This window comes from Temnothorax longispinosus, unplaced genomic scaffold (genome assembly GCF_030848805.1).
Source record: "Temnothorax longispinosus isolate EJ_2023e unplaced genomic scaffold, Tlon_JGU_v1 HiC_scaffold_22, whole genome shotgun sequence".
NCBI classification, from domain to species: Eukaryota; Metazoa; Arthropoda; class Insecta; order Hymenoptera; family Formicidae; genus Temnothorax; species Temnothorax longispinosus.
Window position 1 is genome coordinate 279,158 of NW_027270036.1, and position 22,754 is coordinate 301,911.

Genomic DNA, 22,754 nt, shown 5'->3' on the forward strand with positions numbered 1-22,754 from the left:
ATGGCGATCGTTCTCCCCTCGTCCTTCTCCCCATTGTTCTGGGGGGGGGGGGGGGGGGGTTAGGACAAGAAGGGGGTTAACGTTATGAGGGTATTGTTGGAGCATGCAAGGAGACTTGTTGTGGCGTCCAGGGGGGGGGTAGTGACGGTAAGGGTTGGGTTTTGACTCCTGTATCAGATTGTACGTTGCCGCTAGGTGGTGTCTGTGGGTCATGGGGGGTAGTGTGGGTGGTTTAGTTAACTCGGGGTGTATCGCGTCGTGAAGGGTTGGTACGTTTGGGGGTACTTAACTGAGGAGTGGGTTTTTCCCGTATCGGGCGTGCCAAGCGTATTTGCAGGTTCTCTTCTGGTGTTCTAGGATCGGGGAAGGTGGCTCTTGAAGTTTTGCGCTTTTTACTTTCGCAGTCTTCCTTTGTTCTCTCTCCGTGCGTTTGGAATCGCTGGCGCCCCACTGTTTCGTTCTTCTCTTCTTGCCGCCCGTTTGCGTTTCTTCTTCTCGTTTCTGGTTCGCGGTACTCTCTTTTTCCTTTCTTAACGAGATTCCCACTGTCCCTATTTACTATCTAGCGAAACCACTGCCAAGGGAACAAGCTTGGAAAAATTAGCGGGGAAAGAAGACCCTGTTGAGCTTGACTCTAGTCTGGCACTTTCTTTCGATTCTTTACGATTTCACTCTTTTAATGTATAATGTATTTTCTAATATATGCACACGTGAGTACAAAAAACTTAGGTTCTATTTTTCTCATTTAACAAAATCTGTTTCTGATGATTTTTACTTGCGTTATTTTCAAACATACATTCGTTCGTTCTATCCGTTTCACATTAATTTAATACTGAGCTTTTTGTTCCCGTAACAAGTTTACATCAATTACATCTAATCCTGCAATGTAAAGTTTATATCACTATGCTACTACATGTAGGCCGCGTTTCGATTTTTAGATTTTTACTGCCAATACTGAAAATTTATAGTTTACGTGACGTAAACTATATTCAAAAAAGGTAAAAAAAGGCGCCAAGTACACGCGCAATGTATGTTGTAAATCTAAAAATCTTAAATGGTAGTAGCTTTATTTCTTCCTAACAAAATAATTCACAAAATTTCGTTACCTAACTCAACCCAAGTGATATATGTATAGTAGCTTTATTTCTCCCTAACAAAATCATTTACAAAATTGCGTTACCTAATTCAACCTAAGTGATACGTATTTCAAAAAAAGATGTGAAATCTTTAAATTGCGCCAATTGCAAAGAGAATATATACACTTTGAAAAATAATTGTTGTGCAACTACTTTTAAAAAACAAAACAAAATTGTGTTACCTAACTCAGCCCAAGTGGTATGTATCTTTATATTCCTGAGAGTCTTTCTATCAACCCAAGTGGTAGTAGTTTTAATTCTCCTTGATAAAATTATAATATTACAAAGAATTATTTTAATCACAAAGAATTAAAGAAGTAACATTATAAAATGAAAATATTTAATTAAAATAAAATAAATAAATTTTTCTTGTAAAAAACTTGGCGCTGCTTTTTTATGGCATCACTTAGGTTGAATTAGGTAACGCAATTTTGTAAATTATTTTGTTAGGGAGAAATAAAGCTACTATACATATATCACTTGGGTTGAGTTAGGTAACGAAATTTTGTGAATTATTTTGTTAGGAAGAAATAAAGCTACTACCATTTAAGATTTTTAGATTTACAACATACATTGCACGTGTACTTGGCGCCTTTTTTTACCTTTTTTGAAAAAGGTAATTTTGTACTGTTGACAATAACAACAAATTACATTTTTATTAAAAATTTATATATATATATATATATATATATATAACTTCTTATTTTTTACAAATATACATATATGTGTATTTATATTCGTATTATATAGAGAATCGCTATAACATTAAATGTAATAATAGTTATAATATAGAACTATTGTCTCCTATTTTTGAAATTTATTAAATATGTATTGATTAAATACGTATTTATTATATTTAATTAACAAACTCGTTTGCTTCGACCAAACTGGCTATTTTTATTTAATTAGCACAACGCGTTTCGACCAAGATTCCGTCGTTCGTTGTCATCTAACGTGAACGCACCATACTGTATGACATCTACTAATATGACTTGTTTAATTTCACCATCTGACTTGCGAATCATTTCGTAGACTCATTGCTGCCACTTTGATTTAATGGAGTGTTCTGCAAGCGGTTAATATTGTACGCACTTGAAAAGGACCAGAATCTTGGTCGAAACGCGTTGCGCTAATTAAATAAAAATAGCCAGTTTGGTCGAAGCAAATGAGTTTGTTAATTTTATCACTCACTGGCGAAGTAAAAGTATTTGTTTTTATTATATTTAATGTTATTCTTGCAATTCTCTATGTTAAGTGGATATAAATACACATATATATCGTATATATACATATATGTAATATTATGTTTGAAGTTGAGAGAGAGAGAGAGGTTGTGTTATTCTTTTTTGCGGCCATCAGTGGCGGTTGTAATTCGATAGGTCAAGCCGCGCATTCTACGTAGTTCGGTGAAAAAGCGCGCGAGCGGCGCCGACAACGTTGCGTCCCAGGCGGCGAGGCGCGTGTTTACCGCGCATGCTTGAGCATGTTGGGAGGGGCGCGCAGCCCGGGCGAGCGAGCGCCGAGCATTCGTTTCCCAGACATCGTGCGTGATACATCGTACGTGATACATAAGTTCGAGTCAAACCAGTAATTGCGTCATATTTTCTCAGTTAAGTTGTGAGGTAGCAGAGATCTGCCTCTTCGTGTGCAGTAAACAATATAATTGTTCACCATATAAGAATCAACGAGATATGCGGACAACTACAATCGTCGCCGAAAGGAAGCCAAGGATATACGTCCCGGCGAGCCATGCCGACACGTGGAAAGATCAAGGAAGGCAGCCATTTTCTGGAACGTTCAAGGAAGCCTGTTCAGACGGAATACGAGCAGCTACTTATACATTGAGAGGAAATTTGTCTGTTGCGTGGTCTGTAAGACTAGCTATAATTATTCATCTGCTTTACTCACAAGGTAACCAATTAATTCACAATCGTGAGTAGAGACGTTAGAAGCTCATCTAACGTCACGGTAAGGATCCTGATCAAAGTATCCTTAATTCATCTGAGGGTTATCCTTGCTAATCTGAGGAGATATAATAAGTTTCGCGGGTTGGGAGGAAACATCCTCTCTTATTACAGGATTGTGCACAATTTATTTCGAGTCAATTGTATAACTTTAAACTCAGTCTAAAAGTCCATTAATTAATTATTTCTTTGGTTGCAACCATTTTATTTCAATGCAAAACTTTACTTCTTTCTTTGGTGCGATTGTTTCATTATAATTGATTATACAATATCTTTTATCGTTCATTACGTTAATTTGCGGACATTCATTATATTCACTTGTATTACGTACTAAATTAGAATGCGTTCTTTACGAAATATATAAATCGTTTCAGGCGTTGTAATACAATTATCAAATAACCGTTTGCGTGCGTTGCTATAAAAGCTCTTATTCAATTACTTTATATTATTCTAGTGATTATTTTGCGTATTACTAATTATCAAACATTATGTTTATTCTATGGTGAATTAGTGTGTCAATCAAAGACTGCCTATTACAAGATTTAATTCAGTAAACTCAGTGAGAAATTTATTGCTTATGTTTCTGTTGTTGCTCATTTTGTATGTATAGCTTGTGTTGTAGTAATCGCTCATGATTTAGTATATTGCTTTGCCGTGATTTAGACACGAGTTTGGTAATGCTCAATCAGTATTGAAACTACAAATAATATTATTTAATAGAAAGATAATAGTTATTCATTATTTCAAATAAAAGATTGATGCATTATTTCCCAGATTATACAAATTCTATCTGAAGTGATATTCTTGTATTAATTGATTTATGTTTATGTTTCAAACGATCCTTTCTTTAGAGAAGAACAACTAATTCGAAGCTTGACTACGTCAAGAGAAATTATATGAAAACATACTATGACAATTCTTCTTATAATGAATATTTTATATGATAAAGAAGTACCTCAGTAAAACTTCAAAGTATATTATGCCATATATTTAAAGAAAGGACTGTTCTACGATAACCATTTATATGTTCTTTTGTGCATTTATATTATTTATATTGTATTTTATATTACTTATGTATAATTTTGTTCAAGAATACTGGGAAGGTTTTAGGGCAATTTTCCTTCTCCTATGCAACAAATGTTGGTATTCTTTGTATAGGTCTGCCCAATCTAGACTTTTCTAAATTACATAAATTACGAAACGCAATCTTTCTCTCAATAAACGGATACTTTTTATTTGTTCCTTCCTCATCTAATTCTAGAGATCAGGCTTGTGCGCGAGCTTGTGCAAACATATTAACATGTTTTTTAAATCATGTTTATCTGCAATAATTAAATTATTTATATTAAACCAATTATTATTTTTAAAATAAAAAATTTACCTAACAATGTGATTATTCCTTATCCACTAATTATTAATTTTCAAATAAGTAATAATTCATGTATTAAAAACACATGAAGAATATAAAACGATGCGAAACTGGAAACTACTGGAACAGATTCGGGTCTGGACTAGTTATTTATTGGTTCGGATTCCTTGACTGCTTGAACAGATCGACTGAAAAAAAGTTTATTATAATGGACCATTTTCCCGAAAATATTACATACATGGATCCAACTTGTATCAAACCTATGAATAATACGCGATTATAATCGATATAATTGTATATATTTATTTTTGTACAGTTACCTTCAAGAAATGACAAGAGATGATACATTTAATATTTGTAAATAGATTTTTGTTAGAGGATCTGATCATGGATTAATATTTTAATACTGTTTCTGATTGTTATCGGAATGAATTAAAGTATGGTTTTGTATTTTCATATTGTAATTATTATATTCAAGTCATTAAACTATTCATGTATTTTTATTTTCCCTCCAAATGTTTGCGAAAACTTAACTATTTAGTAGAGCTACATAATCGAGTAAATAAATTAAATATTATCACATAACTGAATGAATTAAAATCACAGTCCTTAAAAATACAATGTAGCTAATATATATTCATTATAAAATAAATTATAATATATATATATATATATATATAATCAGCTTTTATAATGAATCAATAGTACGATGAAACAAAGTTATTTATCTGGTTATAATATTTACAGTCCTTGAATCTGAATCCTTTAAACAAAATTGGACATTTCGTTGAATCTAAGATCAGATTTTAGCTTTCTTCCTATTTTTATCCGACACTGTATACTTGTCGTAACTTTTCGTTGGATCAAAAGGTTCCCATCTACTCGCTGGAAAAATGTGTTTGTTCCTCTCGTACCATGATCTAATGAGAAAAATAAAAAAATAACATAAAAGAGAATTATACAAAGTATTCTTTTAATAATAAATTTCTCGGTTTCGACAGAAGCATCGTGCATAATACGAATATCATCGTGAACGTCAAATGTGAACAGAGGCCCGCTCTTTCCTCGTGCCTAATCGCAATATTACATACATTAAAATAACATGCCAACATTGTGATATTGCTTCATAAGTTTTATCATTTAGTATATTTACCTTAGTTACAATAAAATCAGTTACAGTTGCAGTAAAACGTATAATGGTGCGGTAATATAAGATTCTCCTTGACATACATTAACTGATCTGCCATTACTGTTTTAAGCTCGCTGAATTCACGCCTCAGAACTTCTAAACATCTCTGAAGAACCTAATAAACAGAATTACCTGTATGTGAAAATTTAATTTATGCAGCAGACCATTATATATCATGCCAATGTTACTCCAAAAGTGACACTAGAGTATTTTAATAACTTAAACGTTCTCTAAACCACTGAGACATTCACCTTTCTTCATTATAACACTCCGACGATGGTCAGATTCATCCCAATAACTGAATGTGATCTCAATTTCTTCTTCCTTCAACGCGTTCTGCTTTCTAGCCCATTCTTGTCTCAATTCTTCCCTAAGTTTATTTTCCTCCTCGTTCCTTTCCCTACTGGCAAAAAACATGTATCTACATCTGGATTTTTCTAAATCTTCTTAATCGCAGGGCCATCAGATTGCACATTTTCTGCCTCCGGGGATTTTTCGGCATTGTCTTCGTCAGAAGACATCTCAGCTTCATCTTCGTCTTCGTCCAGATTAAAAGACAAAGCTTGAATCTGTCTCTTCTGTTTGTTCTTTTCTGTCTGCTTCGCCGCTAGTGCTCTTTCCTTTCCTGCTCTTTTTCACGTTCCTTCTATCAAAGCATAAAATACACGTACAAAATACAAATTTTGAGATAATCAGGATCATAAGAAGATTGTAAGAAATTACTTGTGGGTATCAGGATTCGTGAATGTTCGCTCAATTTAACGGCGGATTTTCTCTTGCATTCCGCGTGACCGACGGTACATGCACATAATGTAAATATTACAATGCTGTGTTTGGGATAAATTAAAATAGTGGTTTAATTTTCATGAGGAAAGAATGGACGTCGACATAAAAATCGAGCTGAAAATTGCATTTAAATCTTACCACTGAATCAAAATATACATTTCAATTTTGATATAATAATTGTGTAGAGTACACATACATTAGTGATGTTTGCAAAAGCGCATCTTTTATGCGTTTTTTCTTTAAACGGCGAAACTTCCACTTTTCGCTTGGCGCGAATTTCTCTACCAACATTGGGTTGTCGTAATACATTGCTCTGTAAAGAATTTTGACTTCTGGTCGTTATTTCTTTCCTCAAAGTTGTTTTGTCGATTTTGTCCGAGTAATACCTTCGGTGGTGCCATTTTTCAGATATGACGAAACTTTAGTTCCTTATCTAATTGCTATAATTCACAAACATACATATAATTAGTTTATATATATTATACATAGTTTAATTTATATAGTGCATAATATAATACGGAATGTTTCAGAAATAAATTGTCAAATTTGAGAAGCATATTCTACTAACAGTAAAAATGGAAAAGTTACAAATTTTTTTAAGTAACATCAAAGGAAAGGGAGACATAAAAAGAAGGAAGATAAGAGAGATAAGTGATTTCGAAGTACAACAGATAACAGTGAATAAAAGAGAGAAGGAGGACATGTAAAAAAATGTATATATGAAATGAAAAGAGAGCATTTTTATCTTTTTCTAACTCTTAAAACTGGAAAAGAATAAAAAATAAGTTGAACCGATAATAATCCCACACAGCACATGATATCATTCGTATATACTGAATTGATACTCAATGTACTACAGATATACAAGATATACTTGATAATATCTCTATAATGTATTTTGCAGTATATTATTTTACTAATATTTTAAGGATATTCGACATTTATCAGTAATATTCGGTCTATTTATCGAATATTTTTAGGATATGCTAAATTTATCAGAATAATATATTATTTTACTGATATTTTAAGCGCGGGGTCGCGCGGCGAGAGAGTTCGGCTCGCGCCCGCTACGCGGCGCATCGCCAGTATCCTTTCGCGTAATTAAGATTCAACATCGACTCTTATATTTAAGGCAGCTCGGCAGGGTTTCTCCAGCGTTCTCAAGTTCGCCAGGTAGGGCGTGCTCACTAGTAAGGCCTCTGACATAACCTTTTTGTTTACGAAGTGTGCTCCTCATCCGGGGCGTTCGTTTATACCTGCTTTGCAGGGCATTAAACTTTCTCGATAAGAGTTAACAGAGAGCAAAGTTAAAAAATTTGTTTGCTTAACGAGAAACGTATGCGCAAACTCTGCTCTAACAGAAAGGCTGCAAATTGATTAGCTATCGCACAGTTTTTAGCCAATAAGCTTGCAGCTTTTCCGTTAGAGCAGAGTTTACGCATACGTTTGTCGTTAGAGAATCGGGCCCCAGGAGATATTCTCTAATAAATACTGGTAATGTAATCAAAATATTCTTTTAATATACTCACAATATACCAAAAAATATTCTCAGTATATACTGAGTAAGCTTCTAGGGCAGACATTAGAACATCCTCAGTACATTCTCAAAATATCATAGACGTATTTCAAATATCAACAGGATAGACATAATCTAGGTTTGCGATATACTGAGTACATTCTCAGGATCTACCTGTGCTGTGTGGGATAACTTACGATAATTCCTTTGCGCGTAAACGGGATTGATCTCCTCGGCATCAGCTCCCTGCCGTCAATATATACCTGTGAACAGGCTCCTTGATCTCCTCGGTATCAGCTCTCTGCTGTCAATATGTAATACCTCTACAAAGTAAAAATGTATTGTATAATCAGAATACTAGCAACGTGCACAACTTCATTTGAGGTTATAATTGGGTACAACATTCATCGCACGATACTGTTATAATTGCAAATCGGAAACGTACCTCGAGTCCAGCTCTTCTGCGATCAACGAAGTCGGGATCGAACGTGTCAGTCGTCACTTTCTGCCAAGCATAGAGAACCTTTTTTTCCGGCAGCGGTGGTAACACGATGTAGGGATACGAAATCTCCAGATAAGCACGAAGCAATTCAGTATATCGCCGGCACGATTACGGTGTTACTGCCGTTTCGCGTACGAGCGTATGCGCGCGTTGTCGCACCTTATACCTCGCGACAGCGTGCGGCTCGTGCAAACGTTAACGCGCGGCCGCAATCGCGCGGCAGAAACGCCTCGTGTGAACAGGCTCCTTGATCTCAGTATCAGCTCCCTGCCGTCAATATAAAAAATAATATAATAGGTTAACCTGTATGTATAAACACTCACGTAAACGTAGTAAACAGTAAATAAAATAAGTATAACAGTAATATATAGAATAAGATAATTATAGGATAATTACATAAAACAATTACCTTGAATTAATCGTCGCGTCGTGTAAAAAGTCACGGTCGGTCTCGCTCCGCGCGTACTACCGTGTCTCTCGAGATAGGTTATAACTGATGAATGGGTGCGTTCAGCCGATACTCCGCTAGCCTAGCAATCGTGAGCAGTCGCTCGTTTTTGCTCATTTCCTCTCTTTTGACCCAATGGATTAAAAGGAGAGGAAACGAGCGAAAACGAGCGACTGCTCACGATTGCTAGGCTAGCGGAGTATCGGCTGAACGCACCCAATGACTGACAGCGCGCTAAACGAACGCACTGTCTGCACTGCACTGCACCGCGATACTAACGCCGATAGCCGCGAGTGTCGAAAAAGTAAAAGTGACATTTCTCTGTTCTCTGTTTGTTACATGTACTTATGTTATAATGAATGAGAGCGGTCGACGTAGAAAAAAGTATCTTAAAAAAAATTTTGACATTTGGACTTTGCGTCGCAATATCTCCGCTCGTAGGGCACGTAGCGGAATATTATAAGAGAAACCCCCCTTTCCCCTTAATTGGACCCCAAGCTATCGATCAAGCCTACTTAGAACTTGATCCGTTCACTCGTTATCGAGATCTCAACATCTCGTATACTCGCACCCGTCGCGTCGCGTACTTAAAAGAGTCACGGTGCGGTCTCGCTTCGCGTGTATGTACATACTTGGCGCGAGACACTACCGTGTCTCTTGATACACGTTATATAATTATAAAAATTTTATTATATAATAATTATTATAATAATTATATATAATAATTATATAATAAAAAAATATTATAATAATAAAATAGATTATAGCATATGTATACTTTTTCATATACATATATATAAGATGGACAAAAATTTGTATCAACTCATGCTATATTTTGTCCACCCTGCATGTATGTACATAATTTTCCTAATTTTATACGTGTCGAAAAATATGAATGAGTTTATTTGTAATCAAAAAAGCAGGTAAAATCCTCATGTCCGTTTATTTGTGGTAGATAGGAATTAAGACCCGTTTAATTTTTTAATATTTTATATTTCAATTTAAACCTATATAATCGATCGAAGTTGTAAATGCTGTCGACGTCTGATTGACGTCGATCTGATTTGCTATTTCGATCTGGGAAAGCTGTAGACGCCATCGACGTCTGATCGATGTCGATCCGATTTACCATTTCCCCCTGGGGAGGTCGGTTGAACAGAGGAAAAAAAGACTCATAATAACTTCACGGCATATAATCACTACGACCGTCGGCGAATTTCTCAAGATTTGGAGGGAAATTCTCCGAAAAGCAAATCGGATTCGAGAGATGCTGTTGCAGCTGGCATGCATGATGTCGCGGAGGAAATCACGGTATTACAGCGAAACATAAAGCACGGCGGCGTTCTCACAATTTTACAAATGCCAACTCGTGCGAAAGGAAATCGCAGAAAGACACAGCCGATGCACTTATGCGAGATATTAAAGAAGAAATAAACATGAAAATTGAGAAAGAATGTTGAAAATATTGGAAAAACGATTTCCGAAATCGAGGAGAACTCCTGGGGATTGGAGTTACAATTAAGGATTCGAGTTACTAAGGATCTCAGTCAAGAATACGATTGGGTGGACAATGACGAGTCTAACGATCGGGATTTATCATCCTTGGAACGTTCATTCGATTCGACAAATGCCGAAAAGTCATCGATGTTCGTTAGTACCGTGTTGGCAGACGTCTAGAAGAAAGAGATACAGATATTCGATCGATTGCAAATTCGACGAGAGCACGGAGACGGCTTACCGGAGTGTTTTCCACGATTGCATCGATTTCAGCGTTCAGCAGCCACAACTGTTGAGTTTGTCTTAAACACTCTGCGTCGATTGGTTGGTTCTAAAAGTAAGAGCCAATCATGTTCGACCGCTACTGAGCTGCTTGGTCTGCTATAAAGCCTTGTGCACACGATACTAGAAATCGATCCGAGTTTCGGTTTAAGCCAATCAACTTGCAGCTCTTACAGAAAAGCAGCAGTTTCATTGGCTTAAACCGAAACTCGGACCGATTTCTAGTATCGTGTACACAAGGCTTAAAGCCCGGTGTCCACGATGCAAGAACTGTGTCCAAGTTTCAATTTAAGCCAATCAACTTGCAGCTCTTACAGAAAAGTAGCAGTTTTATTGGCTTAAATCGAAACTTGGACACAGTTCTTGCATCGTAGACACCGGGCATAAAGGAATCCTATAGTGGCGGTAGTTACCGACATTTTTTCATTTTAAGGAATCTTTGAATTGGCTTTACAGAATTGCAAGTTTTTGGTCTAGAATTAAAGTACGCACAAAAATCTACATCGCGTTATACGATTTCATATCGGGAACGAAAAAAAATTAAAAATTTTACTAATTTGGGCACATACAACTGTCATCTGACGACAATAACAAAATTACTGCAGTTTATATATATATAATGACAGCAAGGCGACGTAGGGACAACATGTAGGAACAATATCGTGTAAATAAAACTAAGATTCAACGTCTAGAAAAAAAGATTCTGTAAAATGAAGTTTTATTAAGCAAAAGCACATTCAGGTTGATAGGATAAGCAGTAAGTATTGCGTGTAGCGAGAGATGGCGCAGCAATCGAACAAAGACAGATGCCTCTCGTTAGACAAGGACAGATATAGATATAGAACATAGAAAACAGGATTAGAAATGTTGACATTACCGACGTCGAAGAAGTTCGGCCTTCGCTATAAGATCCCCTTAAGGAGGTTGAAGCAGTTTGGTCAACTCTAGATTTTAGTTTGTAAAAAATATATATGATAGTATAGGATCTACCGCATGTGTGAGAATTATTTCAGATTTATTGACCATCCAGAAGCTGAGATATTAATTTCCAAAAATGCGTCATTTTACATGGGGTTAGATGGAGAAAGCGTTGACGGCGATGATTGATCCCAATTTTCTTTAATATCTAGTCTATATAAACGTTCAAAAAACGTGCCTACGCGTACAGTAAATTAATGCGAACATTTAGAACGCAAGAAAACACGTATTCACCATCTAATAACAAATATATTACAAGTTAAAGCGATCGAAATTAGACTGAAATAGCAGTTGATAGTTCGCGAGTAGGTAGATGTGGCAACGCAGCGTCGCCAGCGTTTTGGCTGTACCCGAATCCTGTCGGTATGTGCACATTTTTGTGGTTCTCTTCCGTGCTATGTCCACGATTTTTTTATTCTCTTTGGAAATAAAACCAAAAAATCATGAATCTAACGGAAGAAAACCAAAAAATTGTGAACATAACATAAAAGAGATCCCTAAAATCGTTGACATTACCACAAAATAGTAGACACAGCACGGAAGAGAACCAAAAACGTGCACATACCGACAGGATTTGGGTATAGCCACGGTCTCGCGGCGGGCACCTAACCTATCCAGAATGACAGAAAATTCACCGGCATGTTTACGTTTAGCAACTGCCGTTACGTGGCTCAACACAGAGGCGAGTACTGCTACCAACCCCATAAAAGTGAAACGTTGCCAAGTTTCAATCGTATTTAATATAATCGACGGAAAGTTATTAAAAAATCGATAGCTTATATAATTGTCAAGGGAGCTACCAGTAAGAATCATTATTTCATTCTATCAACGGCAAAACATATATTCATGCCATTTTTATATTGAAATAATTAGCAATACTACAAGTTTTCAAGTTGGCATTGGCAAAAAAGTGTTTCGTTTTTAGCTAATTAAAATATACAGATGCATAATATGATACTTTTACTATACGTTTTATGCAATAGCAGCGTATAGAGAATAAAATGATACCTAACACAGATTTTTTAATGACCTAATAAAAAACTTTTTTCTAAACCGTCAATTGACTCAACTGGATCGCTTCAACCTCCTTAAGGGGATCCTGCAGCCGTATGATTTACCGACATTATCGTTAATCGATGGATCTTTTAATTGGCTTTACAAAATTGCAAGTTTTTAGTCTAGAATTAAAGTCTGCACAAAAATCTAGGGTGGAAAACGCGATTTTATATCAAAAGCACCAAAAAATTAAAAATATTACTTATTGGGGCACATACACAGCTGTCACTTGACGACAATATTTGCTTAAAACAAAAATTCTACAGTTTATACGTACATAATGTTTATCATCCACCCTTGGGAAAACATGTAGGAATAATATCGTTTAAGTAGAAGTAAGATTCAATGCGTACAAAAAAAGATCCATCTAATAATTATTTTAGTAATGAAAATACGGATGCAGGATGACAAGAAGAGCAGCAACAATAGTTGCCGGATCTTGCGTAAGATGGCGAGCAATCGAAAAAAGGACAGATGTCATTTCGTTAGACAAAGACAGATATAGGGAAAACAAAATTAGAAAGGTTGACATTATCGACATCGAGGAAGTTCGCCAGTCACTGCAGGATCCCCTTAAAGGTGGAAGCACATAAAATTGCAGGAGCCATGAGCAGAATACAGAAGCCATATGCGCATGCGCTATGGTATCTGTTAGAGCTCTTCAGATACCATAGCGCATGCGCATATGGCTTCTGCATTCTGCTCATGGCTTCTGCAATTTTATGTGCTTCCACCTTAAGGGGATCCTATAGCGAAGGCCGAACTTCCTCGACGTCGGTAATGTCAACATTTCTAATCCTGTTTTCTATGTTATATATCTATATCTGTCCTTGTCTAACGAGAGGCATCTGTCTTTGTTCGAATGCTGCGCCATCTCTCGCTATACGCAATACTGCTTATCCTATCAACCTGAATGTGCTTTTGCTTAATAAAACTTCATTTTACAAAATCTTTTTTTCTAGACGTTGAATCTTAGTTTTATTTACACGATATTGTTCCTACATGTTGTCCCTACGTCGCCTTGGTGTCATTATATATATATAAACTGTAGTAATTTTGTTATTGTCGTCAGATGACAGTTGTATGTGCCCAAATTAGTAAAATTTTTAATTTTTTTTCGTTCCCGATATGAAATCGTATAACGCGATGTAGATTTTTGTGCGTACTTTAATTCTAGACCAAAAACTTGCAATTCTGTAAAGCCAATTCAAAGATTCCTTAAAATGAAAAAATGTCGGTAACTACCGCCACTATAGGATCCCCTTAAAGGTGGAAGCACATAAAATTGCAGGAGCCATGAGCAGAATGCAGAAGCCATATGCGCATGCGCTGTGGTATCTGTAGAGCTCTACAAATACCATAGCGCATGCGCATATGGCTTCTGCATTCTGCTCAAGGCTCCTGCAATTTTATGTGCTTCTACCTTAATGGCTCCTGCCCACAGGACGCGGAAACGCTTGCCGCGCGGCAAGAAGCGACGCGGTAGCCAATCACCGTGTCGCTTTTCCGTAAGAACCAAAAGTTTATTGGCTACCGCGTCGCTTCTTGCCGCGCGGCAAGCGTTTCCGCGTCCTGTGGGCAGAAGCCATAAGGGTCGACAGGAGTAATGGTGGAAGCACATAAAATTGCAGGAGCCATGAGCAAAACGCAGAAGCCATATGCGCATGCGCTATGGTATCTGCCTGTATTCTGCCCATGACTGTGGCTTCTGAATTTTCAATCTACATAAACTATGCTTATGTATTTTTATGTAGATTGAAAATTCAGAAGCCATGGGCAGAATGCAGATACCATAGCGCATGCGCATATGAGTTCTGCATTCTGCTCATGGCTCCTGCAATTTTATGTGCTTCCACCTTAACACTACCGACCTCTGTCGGGTTGCTTAGCTGCGAGTCCGCATTTTATTTATTATAAATTTTTTAAGAGCCAAAATGGAAAATCCGGCTCTGTACCAGCTTGCGGCTGATCTTACTGATTAAAACGAGCATAAGTTTAATGAGATTCGTTAATTAATTTGGCTAAAATTTGGGATAACCTTTTCTAAGCAGCTTTTTCAGGCTTGCTTAGAACTGCAAAGCTGCTTAGGAACGGTTATCCCAAATTTTAGCCAAATTAATTAACGAATCTCATTAAACTTATGCTCGTTTTAATCAGTAAGATCAGCCGCAAGCTGGTACAGAGCCGGATTTTCCATTTTGGCTTTTAAAAAATTTATAATAAATAATATACGGACTCGCAGCTAAGCAACCCGACAGAGGTCGGTAGTGTTACTCCTGTCGACCCTTCGCATGTTACATCAAGTATCACGTGGTATCACGAAATGTCAGATACTTTCACAGTGCATGGCCAAAAACAGTTCTCTTCACGATTCGGACGAGGATATAGAATTCCCAAGTCAATCTGACGATATAATCACGTATAGAAATAAAAATAAAACAATTAGGAGATCGGCATCGATGGACTACAGCATTAAGAATGAAGACGATAATGTCAAGGTGAGCGAATTTTTACTTACATATTCATTAACACAGTTGCTTGTGAGATTGACATGTCAAATTTGTTTTAAAAATTGTATAAAGTTTTTTTAATATAAGAACCCACACAGCACAGGATATCCTGAGGGACATTTATTGTGTATCCACTGGATATCCACCGGTTACTGAGATATCCCAAATGTCTGTAGGACGTCCCTCAGATAAAGTGTGCTGTGTGGGAAGGATAGAGAGAGTGAGCATATAAAAAAAGGACTTTTATGTATAACAATATATAGTTTTGAAATGATATATTTGTCGAAGTAATCTTTGGAAATTTTCGAAAGACTCGATTAATTCTGTGAGTCACGTACCGTTTATCTAATTTAGAAAAAGTAAATGCAAACAATGTGTGTTAAAAAAAAATTATACAAGAGGATCCATAAATTATACAAAAGCATAAAATCCATAATTAATATATGTAAACGTAATAATACACGATATATGTTTGAATGTAATGTTAATAGGTCCAAGGTAGAGGTACCAAAAACCCAAAACTTAATAGCAAAATAAATGTAATGCGACAATTCCCGTGTGACAAGGGTAACAATTTGGATGATGGTGATAAAAAGGAAAGTGGTCCACGCAGGGTGACTAGGGCTCTGGTAAAGACCAAAAACCAAAGTAAAGTAAATCATCATGTCGGGAAGCTAGTGTGGGGATCCTTTGGAGAATGGTGGCCAGGTAAATATATTAAAGATATATATTACGGATTTTACTGCGTGAAGTTGGGAATTAACGTTGTGATTGATGTTTCTGCTTAATTAGATATACCGTTTTCGTTGTACTCGCAATTACATCTTAGATATTAAATAACTCATCTGTTTTTGAGTACTTAATTTTCTCTTAAAGAAAGTGTGTTTTTTTTTAAATTGAAAACGTGATATTGCAGCACTGATAGTTGACGCCAAACATGTAGGAATGGCTCCTGCGCCTAGCAAGTTGTGGGTCTTCTGGATCGGAGAATCGCAAATATCGTTGGTAAGTTAGTAGGGTGTTTCGAGCGATAAGAAGCTTTTTCATAAAAAAAAAACAATGAGATGTAATTGATGAGATGTGATTTCAGCTCAGAGAAGGAACACAAATACAACCGTTCTCGAGGTGTTTGGAGGAGCGATTGTCACTGATAGGCAAACCGTCACGTAAAAATGTTCGTGTGCACGCCATTAACACGACTATAAAGGTTGTTTGATATCTCTATGAGAATAAAATAAAAGACAGTAAGAATTACATAAGGAATTACTTCTAAAAATGCGGATGTGCTGTTACGATTATTTTAGATGCTTCACCAACGTTACAACGGCAATCTGACAGAGCCTTATTATTTTTGGATACGACGGAACATAGATATGGAGACATGTAAGTCATAAAAACCTACGAATTATCTTTCGTAACCGTTGCAAATAAATGCAAAAATTATTTGGTATGGCAGTGGACGACCTATCATTTTATCCATATCCGGAAGACATACAAGCAAAATTGGATGAATTGAGGGAAAGGAACGAAAAAGCTACTAAAAAATGTATATTGAGTCGGAGAAGTATGTCTTTTTTTACGTCTGTAATGTTCGCATACTCTGCTTGAAATGTTAAATTAATACCCTCTACAGGTTCACCGGAAGTACCACCGACAAAAAAGCAGAAAGTGGAAAAAAATAAAGATACAACTACAAGTTGGAAACAGATCGATGATGAGCGTTTAGATCTGCAAAACCAACAGCCTGGTGTAATAGCTTGGGCGAAAATCCCTGGACACTGTTGGTGGCCCGGTATAAGCGCATTTGTTCTTTTGCCTTTTTTTTTAACTAACCTTTTGCTTAATCTGACCTCATAAGTATGAAGAATTTTTTACATTTTTTTCAGCGATGATTATTGATTATCGCGACTGTTGCTTGAAAGAACCGAGGTTTGGATGTCAATGGATTATGTGGTATGGAGATTATCAAGTTTCAGAGGTGATTATGTTTAATATCAACACTCGAATTAAAAAGAAAACATTTGCATATGTTTCTTTTTTTGTTTTATGTTCTGTTTTATATAGCAAAATTATCGATCATTATGTATTTTTATATTTACTAGGTACGTCATCTCGATATTTTGAAATTTCACAAAGGAATAGAAAAAATGTGCAAGTACATTAAAAATACGAGTAGGCAGCCGTATCTTGAAGGCGTACTTCAAGCTTCTAAGGTAAAATATTTAAGGAATTATTTATCTAATCAATAATATATTTATATAATATTTTTATACAATAATATTATAGTAAATCGTAAACGGACCCTCGAGAATTAACAAAACGGGAAGAAAAGAGGCTATAAGGGTCAAACGCGGTTCTTCTTGCGTAATGTCTCATTTATTCATCTTCTTGGATATAACTTCAAACGTTTCGGCTCAATTTCGAGCCATCCTCAGCGATAACAATGGTTAGCCCACGATCTCCAAACCAAATAGCAAACTCGTCGACTCGTGTTATTTGTACCAAATGATCCTTATCTGTAAGATTTTGATGTATAAAATCAAAACTTAATTAACCCGAGACAGTGATTAACTTACCAAATGGCCAAAGAGAACGTGGGAATTAATAAATAATCGAAGTGACTTGTCGGTAACATCGACCTTTTGAAAACGACAGACGGAATAAAAACATTTAACGTAACGCAGTCAGAATTCGAATGTATACATAGATAGTTGTGTCGATGATAAAAGTATTATTGTGATAAAATTCAAAATACCAATGAGAGCACGAGAGCTCGACGCGTCATAACAATTGTACAGCCAATAAGGACATCAATCGTAGGCATGGTTTACAATTTATTTAAAATAGTTATGTATGCGTGATTTAGAAAATCGGTGTCATTTTGCAAATTAATACTATTTTTCTATTAATATTAGTTTTATGTGAATCATTTCAGAAATTAGTCTCCTGGATAAATATTTCTCTTTGTCTAGGATTTCCACATTCTCCCAGTCAAAATCGTGATCTAGATTCTGCCTGTGTTCATTGACGACAGATTGTGTCGAGGTAATTCTATTAATGTGGCTCCGATGTTCAGAAATTCGAGTTTTTAATTGCCTTTTAGTTTGGCCTACGTATGACGCGTCACATTCTCTACAGGAAATTTTGTAAACCACATTTTTATTCGATTGAGCTGGGAGGACATCCTTTTGTACTTTAATAAATTTTTTAAGTTTGTTTAGGCTGAAGAAAGACAATCTGACATTAAGATCCCCGACAACTCTTGTAAAATCATCGGAGATCCCCTCAACGTATGGAACAGTAAACCATTTACGCCGTTCTTCCTCGCAAATGGTTAGAGATTCATCCTGTCTGCGAGTGCGTCTGTTAAGTAACGCTTTAATTCTCATGTTGATAGTATCAAAAATAAATGTCAAAGGATAGTCGTTATATCCAAGAAGATGAATAAATGAGACATTACGTAAGAAGAACCGCGTTTGACCCTTATAGCCTCTTTTCTTCCCGTTTTAATAATATTATATTTTTATATAATCATTAATATTATAAATAATTTATTTGAATGTACGACATGTTGTGTTACACGTATGATGAATATTTTCTTGCAAAAATTTCCAAAAACCTTCATGACTTTACGAATCTGACTTTTTAGGATTATTGCTCACGTTTAGGATGCAACACGGATAATTGGACTTTAGATAATGTCTTTAAATATTTTTCAAATAGTATTCACATACCAAATAACCAATTGCAAGTTTTGGACTCTAACAGGGTATATGATAAGTATTCCGACATGATGATAAAAAAAATTAACGAACTTAAGTTCAAGTCAGATATAGATGATACTGAACGGAAGCGTGATATAAAAGCGAGCGGTAAGTTAGATTGTATACAAATTGTGCGTATAAATAATAAATTAAAACTCTTTAATTTTTTTATATATTATTTTTTCATCAACCGCAGATGATTTTCGCCGCGCAATGTCAGGAGAATGCGACATAGAAAAATTATGTTTAAAATGTTTGACGATTCCTAAAGGTAAAAAGGAGGAACATCCGTTCTTTACAGGAGCCTTATGTAAAGAATGCTCGGTATGTGATAAAAAAGACACGTTCTTTCATAAATTTTTAACAAAGTAATCGTAGAAAGATGATGATTACGCGGTCAAACCTATTTTCTAAGCACAACGAGAAGCGTTATATCATCTGTTTTTCTTTTTTCAGTACGAATTTAAACAGTGTATGTTCGTGTATGGGAACGATGGCAAGTGCGTAAGTATTCGGCAGCTCCGGCGATATTTAAAGATTGAAATATTAATTGTTGCTTTGTTTCACATTTGATTTCAGTTTTATTGCACAGTTTGCGCTAGTACCGGTACTCTTCTTATTTGTGATTCAGAAGGATGTCCACGGTTAGTTCACTCGCGCTTGAAATAGATCTCTCGATCTCTGTCGCGTTGGAGTATATTTATTTAACGCGTTATCTATTTCAGTGTCTACTGTACAGCATGTCTGAAAATTTTGATATGTCCAGAATCATACGACAAAATGCTGAAAGAAGATCCATGGGAATGTTTTCTCTGCAGAGACGAAACCAAACAGCCCGCGGATATGATATTTCGTACGCGGTTAAATTGGAAAGAAAAATTTCCAAATATGTTCCGCACAACTCCTAATCTGACGTCTGATGTAGATGTTGAAAGTAATAAGAAGCAAAATGAAGCCGTGCGCGTGCTGTCGCTTTTTGACGGTTTGAGCGCTGGTAAGACAAAAATTTGCATTTGATTTATGATCATTTCTTTTTTGAAAGCTTGCGTTAAGTTGGCGCAAGTTACGCTCAAAAGATACATTTAAATATTATTTTTTGTATTCACTTTTTTAAATGGTATTTTTATATTTAATTCATATTTTTATATTTTTATATATTCAAAAGATAGTTTTAAATGTTATTTTTTATATTAAACACATAGGTTTTTTGGTACTTCAAAAATTGGGGCTTGAAGTGGACGTTTATTACGCTAGTGAAATTGATGAAAATGCATTAACGATTAGCTCCTCACACTTCGGCGACCGTATTACTTATCTAGGAGATGTAAGAGACATAACGAAGGAAAAAATTCAAAAAATCGCACCGATTGACTTGCTAATCGGTGGGTCGCCATGCAACGACTTAAGTCTGGTCAATCCGGCGCGATTAGGTCTCCACGGTACTTCTCGACAATCAATATGTATCTCTCAAAAATTTTTGTGAGCAATAATGATGTTTATCTACCTTGTGATCATAGATCCGAAGGGGACGGGCATTCTCTTTTTCGAGTACATCCGAATAAAAAAACTGTTGGAAAAAGCCAACAAAGGTCGGCACATGTTTTGGTTGTTCGAAAATGTCGCATCCATGCCAACCGAGTACATATTAGAAATTAACGAGTAAATTGAAATATTTTTTAACTTTAATCTAATGGCAAAGGGTAATATTACGATCACGAAATTAACTTGTGTTAATTGCAGATATCTGGGACGGAAACCTGACGTTATAGATTCAGCGTATTTTTCGCCTCAGCACAGACTGAGACTTTATTGGCATAATCTTCCCTTCAATCCATATTTGCAACTGTTTGAAAACTGTCAGGATGTTCAAGACAAGCTTACGCCAAACTTGAATCGGAAGGCCCTTTGTAAGAAACTTCATACAGTTACGGGCAGAACGGGTTCCCTACTGCAAGGTATCTTTACGTCCTACAATAGTTATTTGTGTAACAAGTGCTGTAAGATGAAAATTCGCACGAAAAACGCGTTTTTATGTGTTGCATAAAAAACATTTATGCAACACGTGCCTGGAAAGTGGCCCATTACGCACGCGTTTTTATGTGTTGCATAAAAAACATTTATGCAACACGTGCCTGGAAAGTGGCCCATTACGCACGCTACGCGTGCGTGATAGACCACTTTCCAGGCACTTGCAACATAAAATAGGGTGTGCAAGCCGTGCTGTAAGATGAAAATTCCCGGGTGCGGTTACCGCACTCGCCTTCGGCTCGTGCGTAAACTCCGCACCCGGGAATTTTCATCTTACAGCACTTGTTACACAAATAACTATCGAAGGTGATTTGTACTCAACTCTTGTTTCTATTCTAGGAAAAGCGGAATTGAAACCAATTATAATGAATGGCAAATTTGACACGATATGGATCACTGAACTCGAGGAAATCTTTGGCTTTCCACGACATTATACAGACGTGAAGAATTTATCAGTCACAAATCGACAGAAATTGCTCGGCAAGTCTTGGAGCGTACAAACAGTTATTGCCATATTGCGACCTTTATGCTTATATTTTAAGTGCAATGAAAATGAAACGAGCAGGAAGTCTGTTTCTTAAGAAGATATCTCTATCTCTCTATCGCGATACATATTTTTAACGAAATTTTGATCCTAATCGAATAATTGAGCACAGTAACGATTTTTTTATCTTGTACTATTTTTGGATCTCGTTTGTATGATCGCAATTTTATACGAGAGTCGTTCAATAAGTCCTTAAAAAAAGATAGAAAAAAAGTTATTTTAGGTAGATTTTTTTTATTTTTCAACATAATCTCCTTTTCTCATTTTCTAAGGACTTATTGAACGACCCTCGTATATATATCTAAAATTTGTATTTCTTACATAGACATTGTACGAGATGTTACATGTACATGTATGTTACAATATAAATAATGTAAATAATATTTTATATGATATGTATTCAATATATATCCCTGACAATCCTTGATGGAATGGAACGTTTTGTCCGTTATCTTTGTTTTATTGTTATATCTATAAAACCGGTTTGTAATGGTATATCTGTTACGGGCAATTTGATAAATTGGGCATTATGCATAATGGCCGGGCATTATGCATAATTCCCAATTTGTTCGGCCAATATGATTAATAGAGAAGAATTAAGCTCCTGGGTAGTCACCGCGGCCATATTGGATTCTTACTATCGAGGCGAGGAAAACACCTAATTTTAAGTTGCGGTATTTTCCGAAATAAAAAGACATTTCAATAAAAAATCACGACAGATCGTTTCAGCACACTTCAAAAATTGACCGGATACTATCCTTTTCCCTCGACAATAAACAAACAGCCATAAAACAAAGCCTAAACATACGGAAAACAAGCCGTTTGACGACTATCGAAAGGAGTGGTGAATGTTCCTTCCGCATATATATTTCTTGCAAATCTTACCATACGGTCAATTTTACGAGTTTCACGAATACGTTAAACGTTAGAGCACAAGTACAGAGCGAATAATAAAGAAATATACCGCAACTTAAAATAAGGTTGTCAACATGTCACAAGACAGAATTCTCCATTGGAGAGAGTGAGAGGAGAGAGTTCTTATTTCTGCCGCGACGGTACGGCGCTACCGTCAACGCAGAGTTCTCGGCTCAGGGACCAGGAGCCTTAAGCCCCTTGCACAATAGGCGATAGCGATAGCGGACTTAAATATTTGTTAAAACTAAATAATTTGTTAAAACAGAGAAT

The 22,754-nt window shown here is 36.1% G+C and overlaps 1 protein-coding gene and 1 long non-coding RNA gene across 5 annotated transcripts; one reads left to right on the top strand and one right to left on the bottom strand.

Annotated features, from left to right (window-relative positions):
* Positions 1 to 4,668: 4,668 nt before the first annotated feature.
* LOC139823948 (uncharacterized) lies at positions 4,669 to 9,145 on the bottom strand. Of its 4 annotated transcripts, none has more exons than XR_011734951.1 (8): positions 8,872 to 9,144; positions 8,406 to 8,729; positions 8,158 to 8,283; positions 6,641 to 6,884; positions 6,382 to 6,558; positions 5,910 to 6,304; positions 5,623 to 5,773; positions 5,435 to 5,540 (listed from the first exon to the last, which is right to left on the bottom strand). It is a non-coding gene; the product is annotated as an uncharacterized lncRNA (long non-coding RNA). The 4 variants fall into 4 exon arrangements; XR_011734953.1 differs by having other exon boundaries at positions 6,382 to 6,485; positions 6,583 to 6,884; XR_011734952.1 differs by lacking the exon at positions 5,435 to 5,540 and adding an exon at positions 4,669 to 5,389 and having other exon boundaries at positions 6,382 to 6,884; positions 8,872 to 9,145.
* A 5,756-nt stretch (positions 9,146 to 14,901) lies between these two features.
* Positions 14,902 to 21,849, top strand: LOC139823946 (DNA (cytosine-5)-methyltransferase 3B-like). The gene is made up of 18 exons (XM_071796413.1): positions 14,902 to 15,221; positions 15,725 to 15,941; positions 16,150 to 16,238; positions 16,324 to 16,440; positions 16,538 to 16,616; positions 16,690 to 16,797; positions 16,867 to 17,025; positions 17,120 to 17,211; positions 17,336 to 17,446; positions 18,883 to 19,105; positions 19,194 to 19,321; positions 19,454 to 19,501; positions 19,577 to 19,641; positions 19,723 to 19,991; positions 20,200 to 20,436; positions 20,515 to 20,656; positions 20,738 to 20,952; positions 21,365 to 21,849. The coding sequence occupies exons 1-18, from the start codon at positions 15,015 to 15,017 to the stop codon at positions 21,604 to 21,606; spliced, it is 2,748 nt and encodes a 915-aa protein (XP_071652514.1). The 5' UTR covers positions 14,902 to 15,014; the 3' UTR covers positions 21,607 to 21,849.
* Positions 21,850 to 22,754: the final 905 nt, after the last annotated feature.

Excerpts from the sequence above, each read along its gene's own strand:
- LOC139823946 (XM_071796413.1), top strand. The coding sequence starts at position 15,015 with ATGTTACATCAAGTATCACGTGGTATCACGAAATGTCAGATACTTTCA. Across the intron at positions 15,942-16,149 it reads CTTTGGAGAATGGTGGCCAG|CACTGATAGTTGACGCCAAA; the intron begins GTAAATATATTA and ends GTGATATTGCAG. Across the intron at positions 16,239-16,323 it reads GAGAATCGCAAATATCGTTG|CTCAGAGAAGGAACACAAAT; the intron begins GTAAGTTAGTAG and ends ATGTGATTTCAG.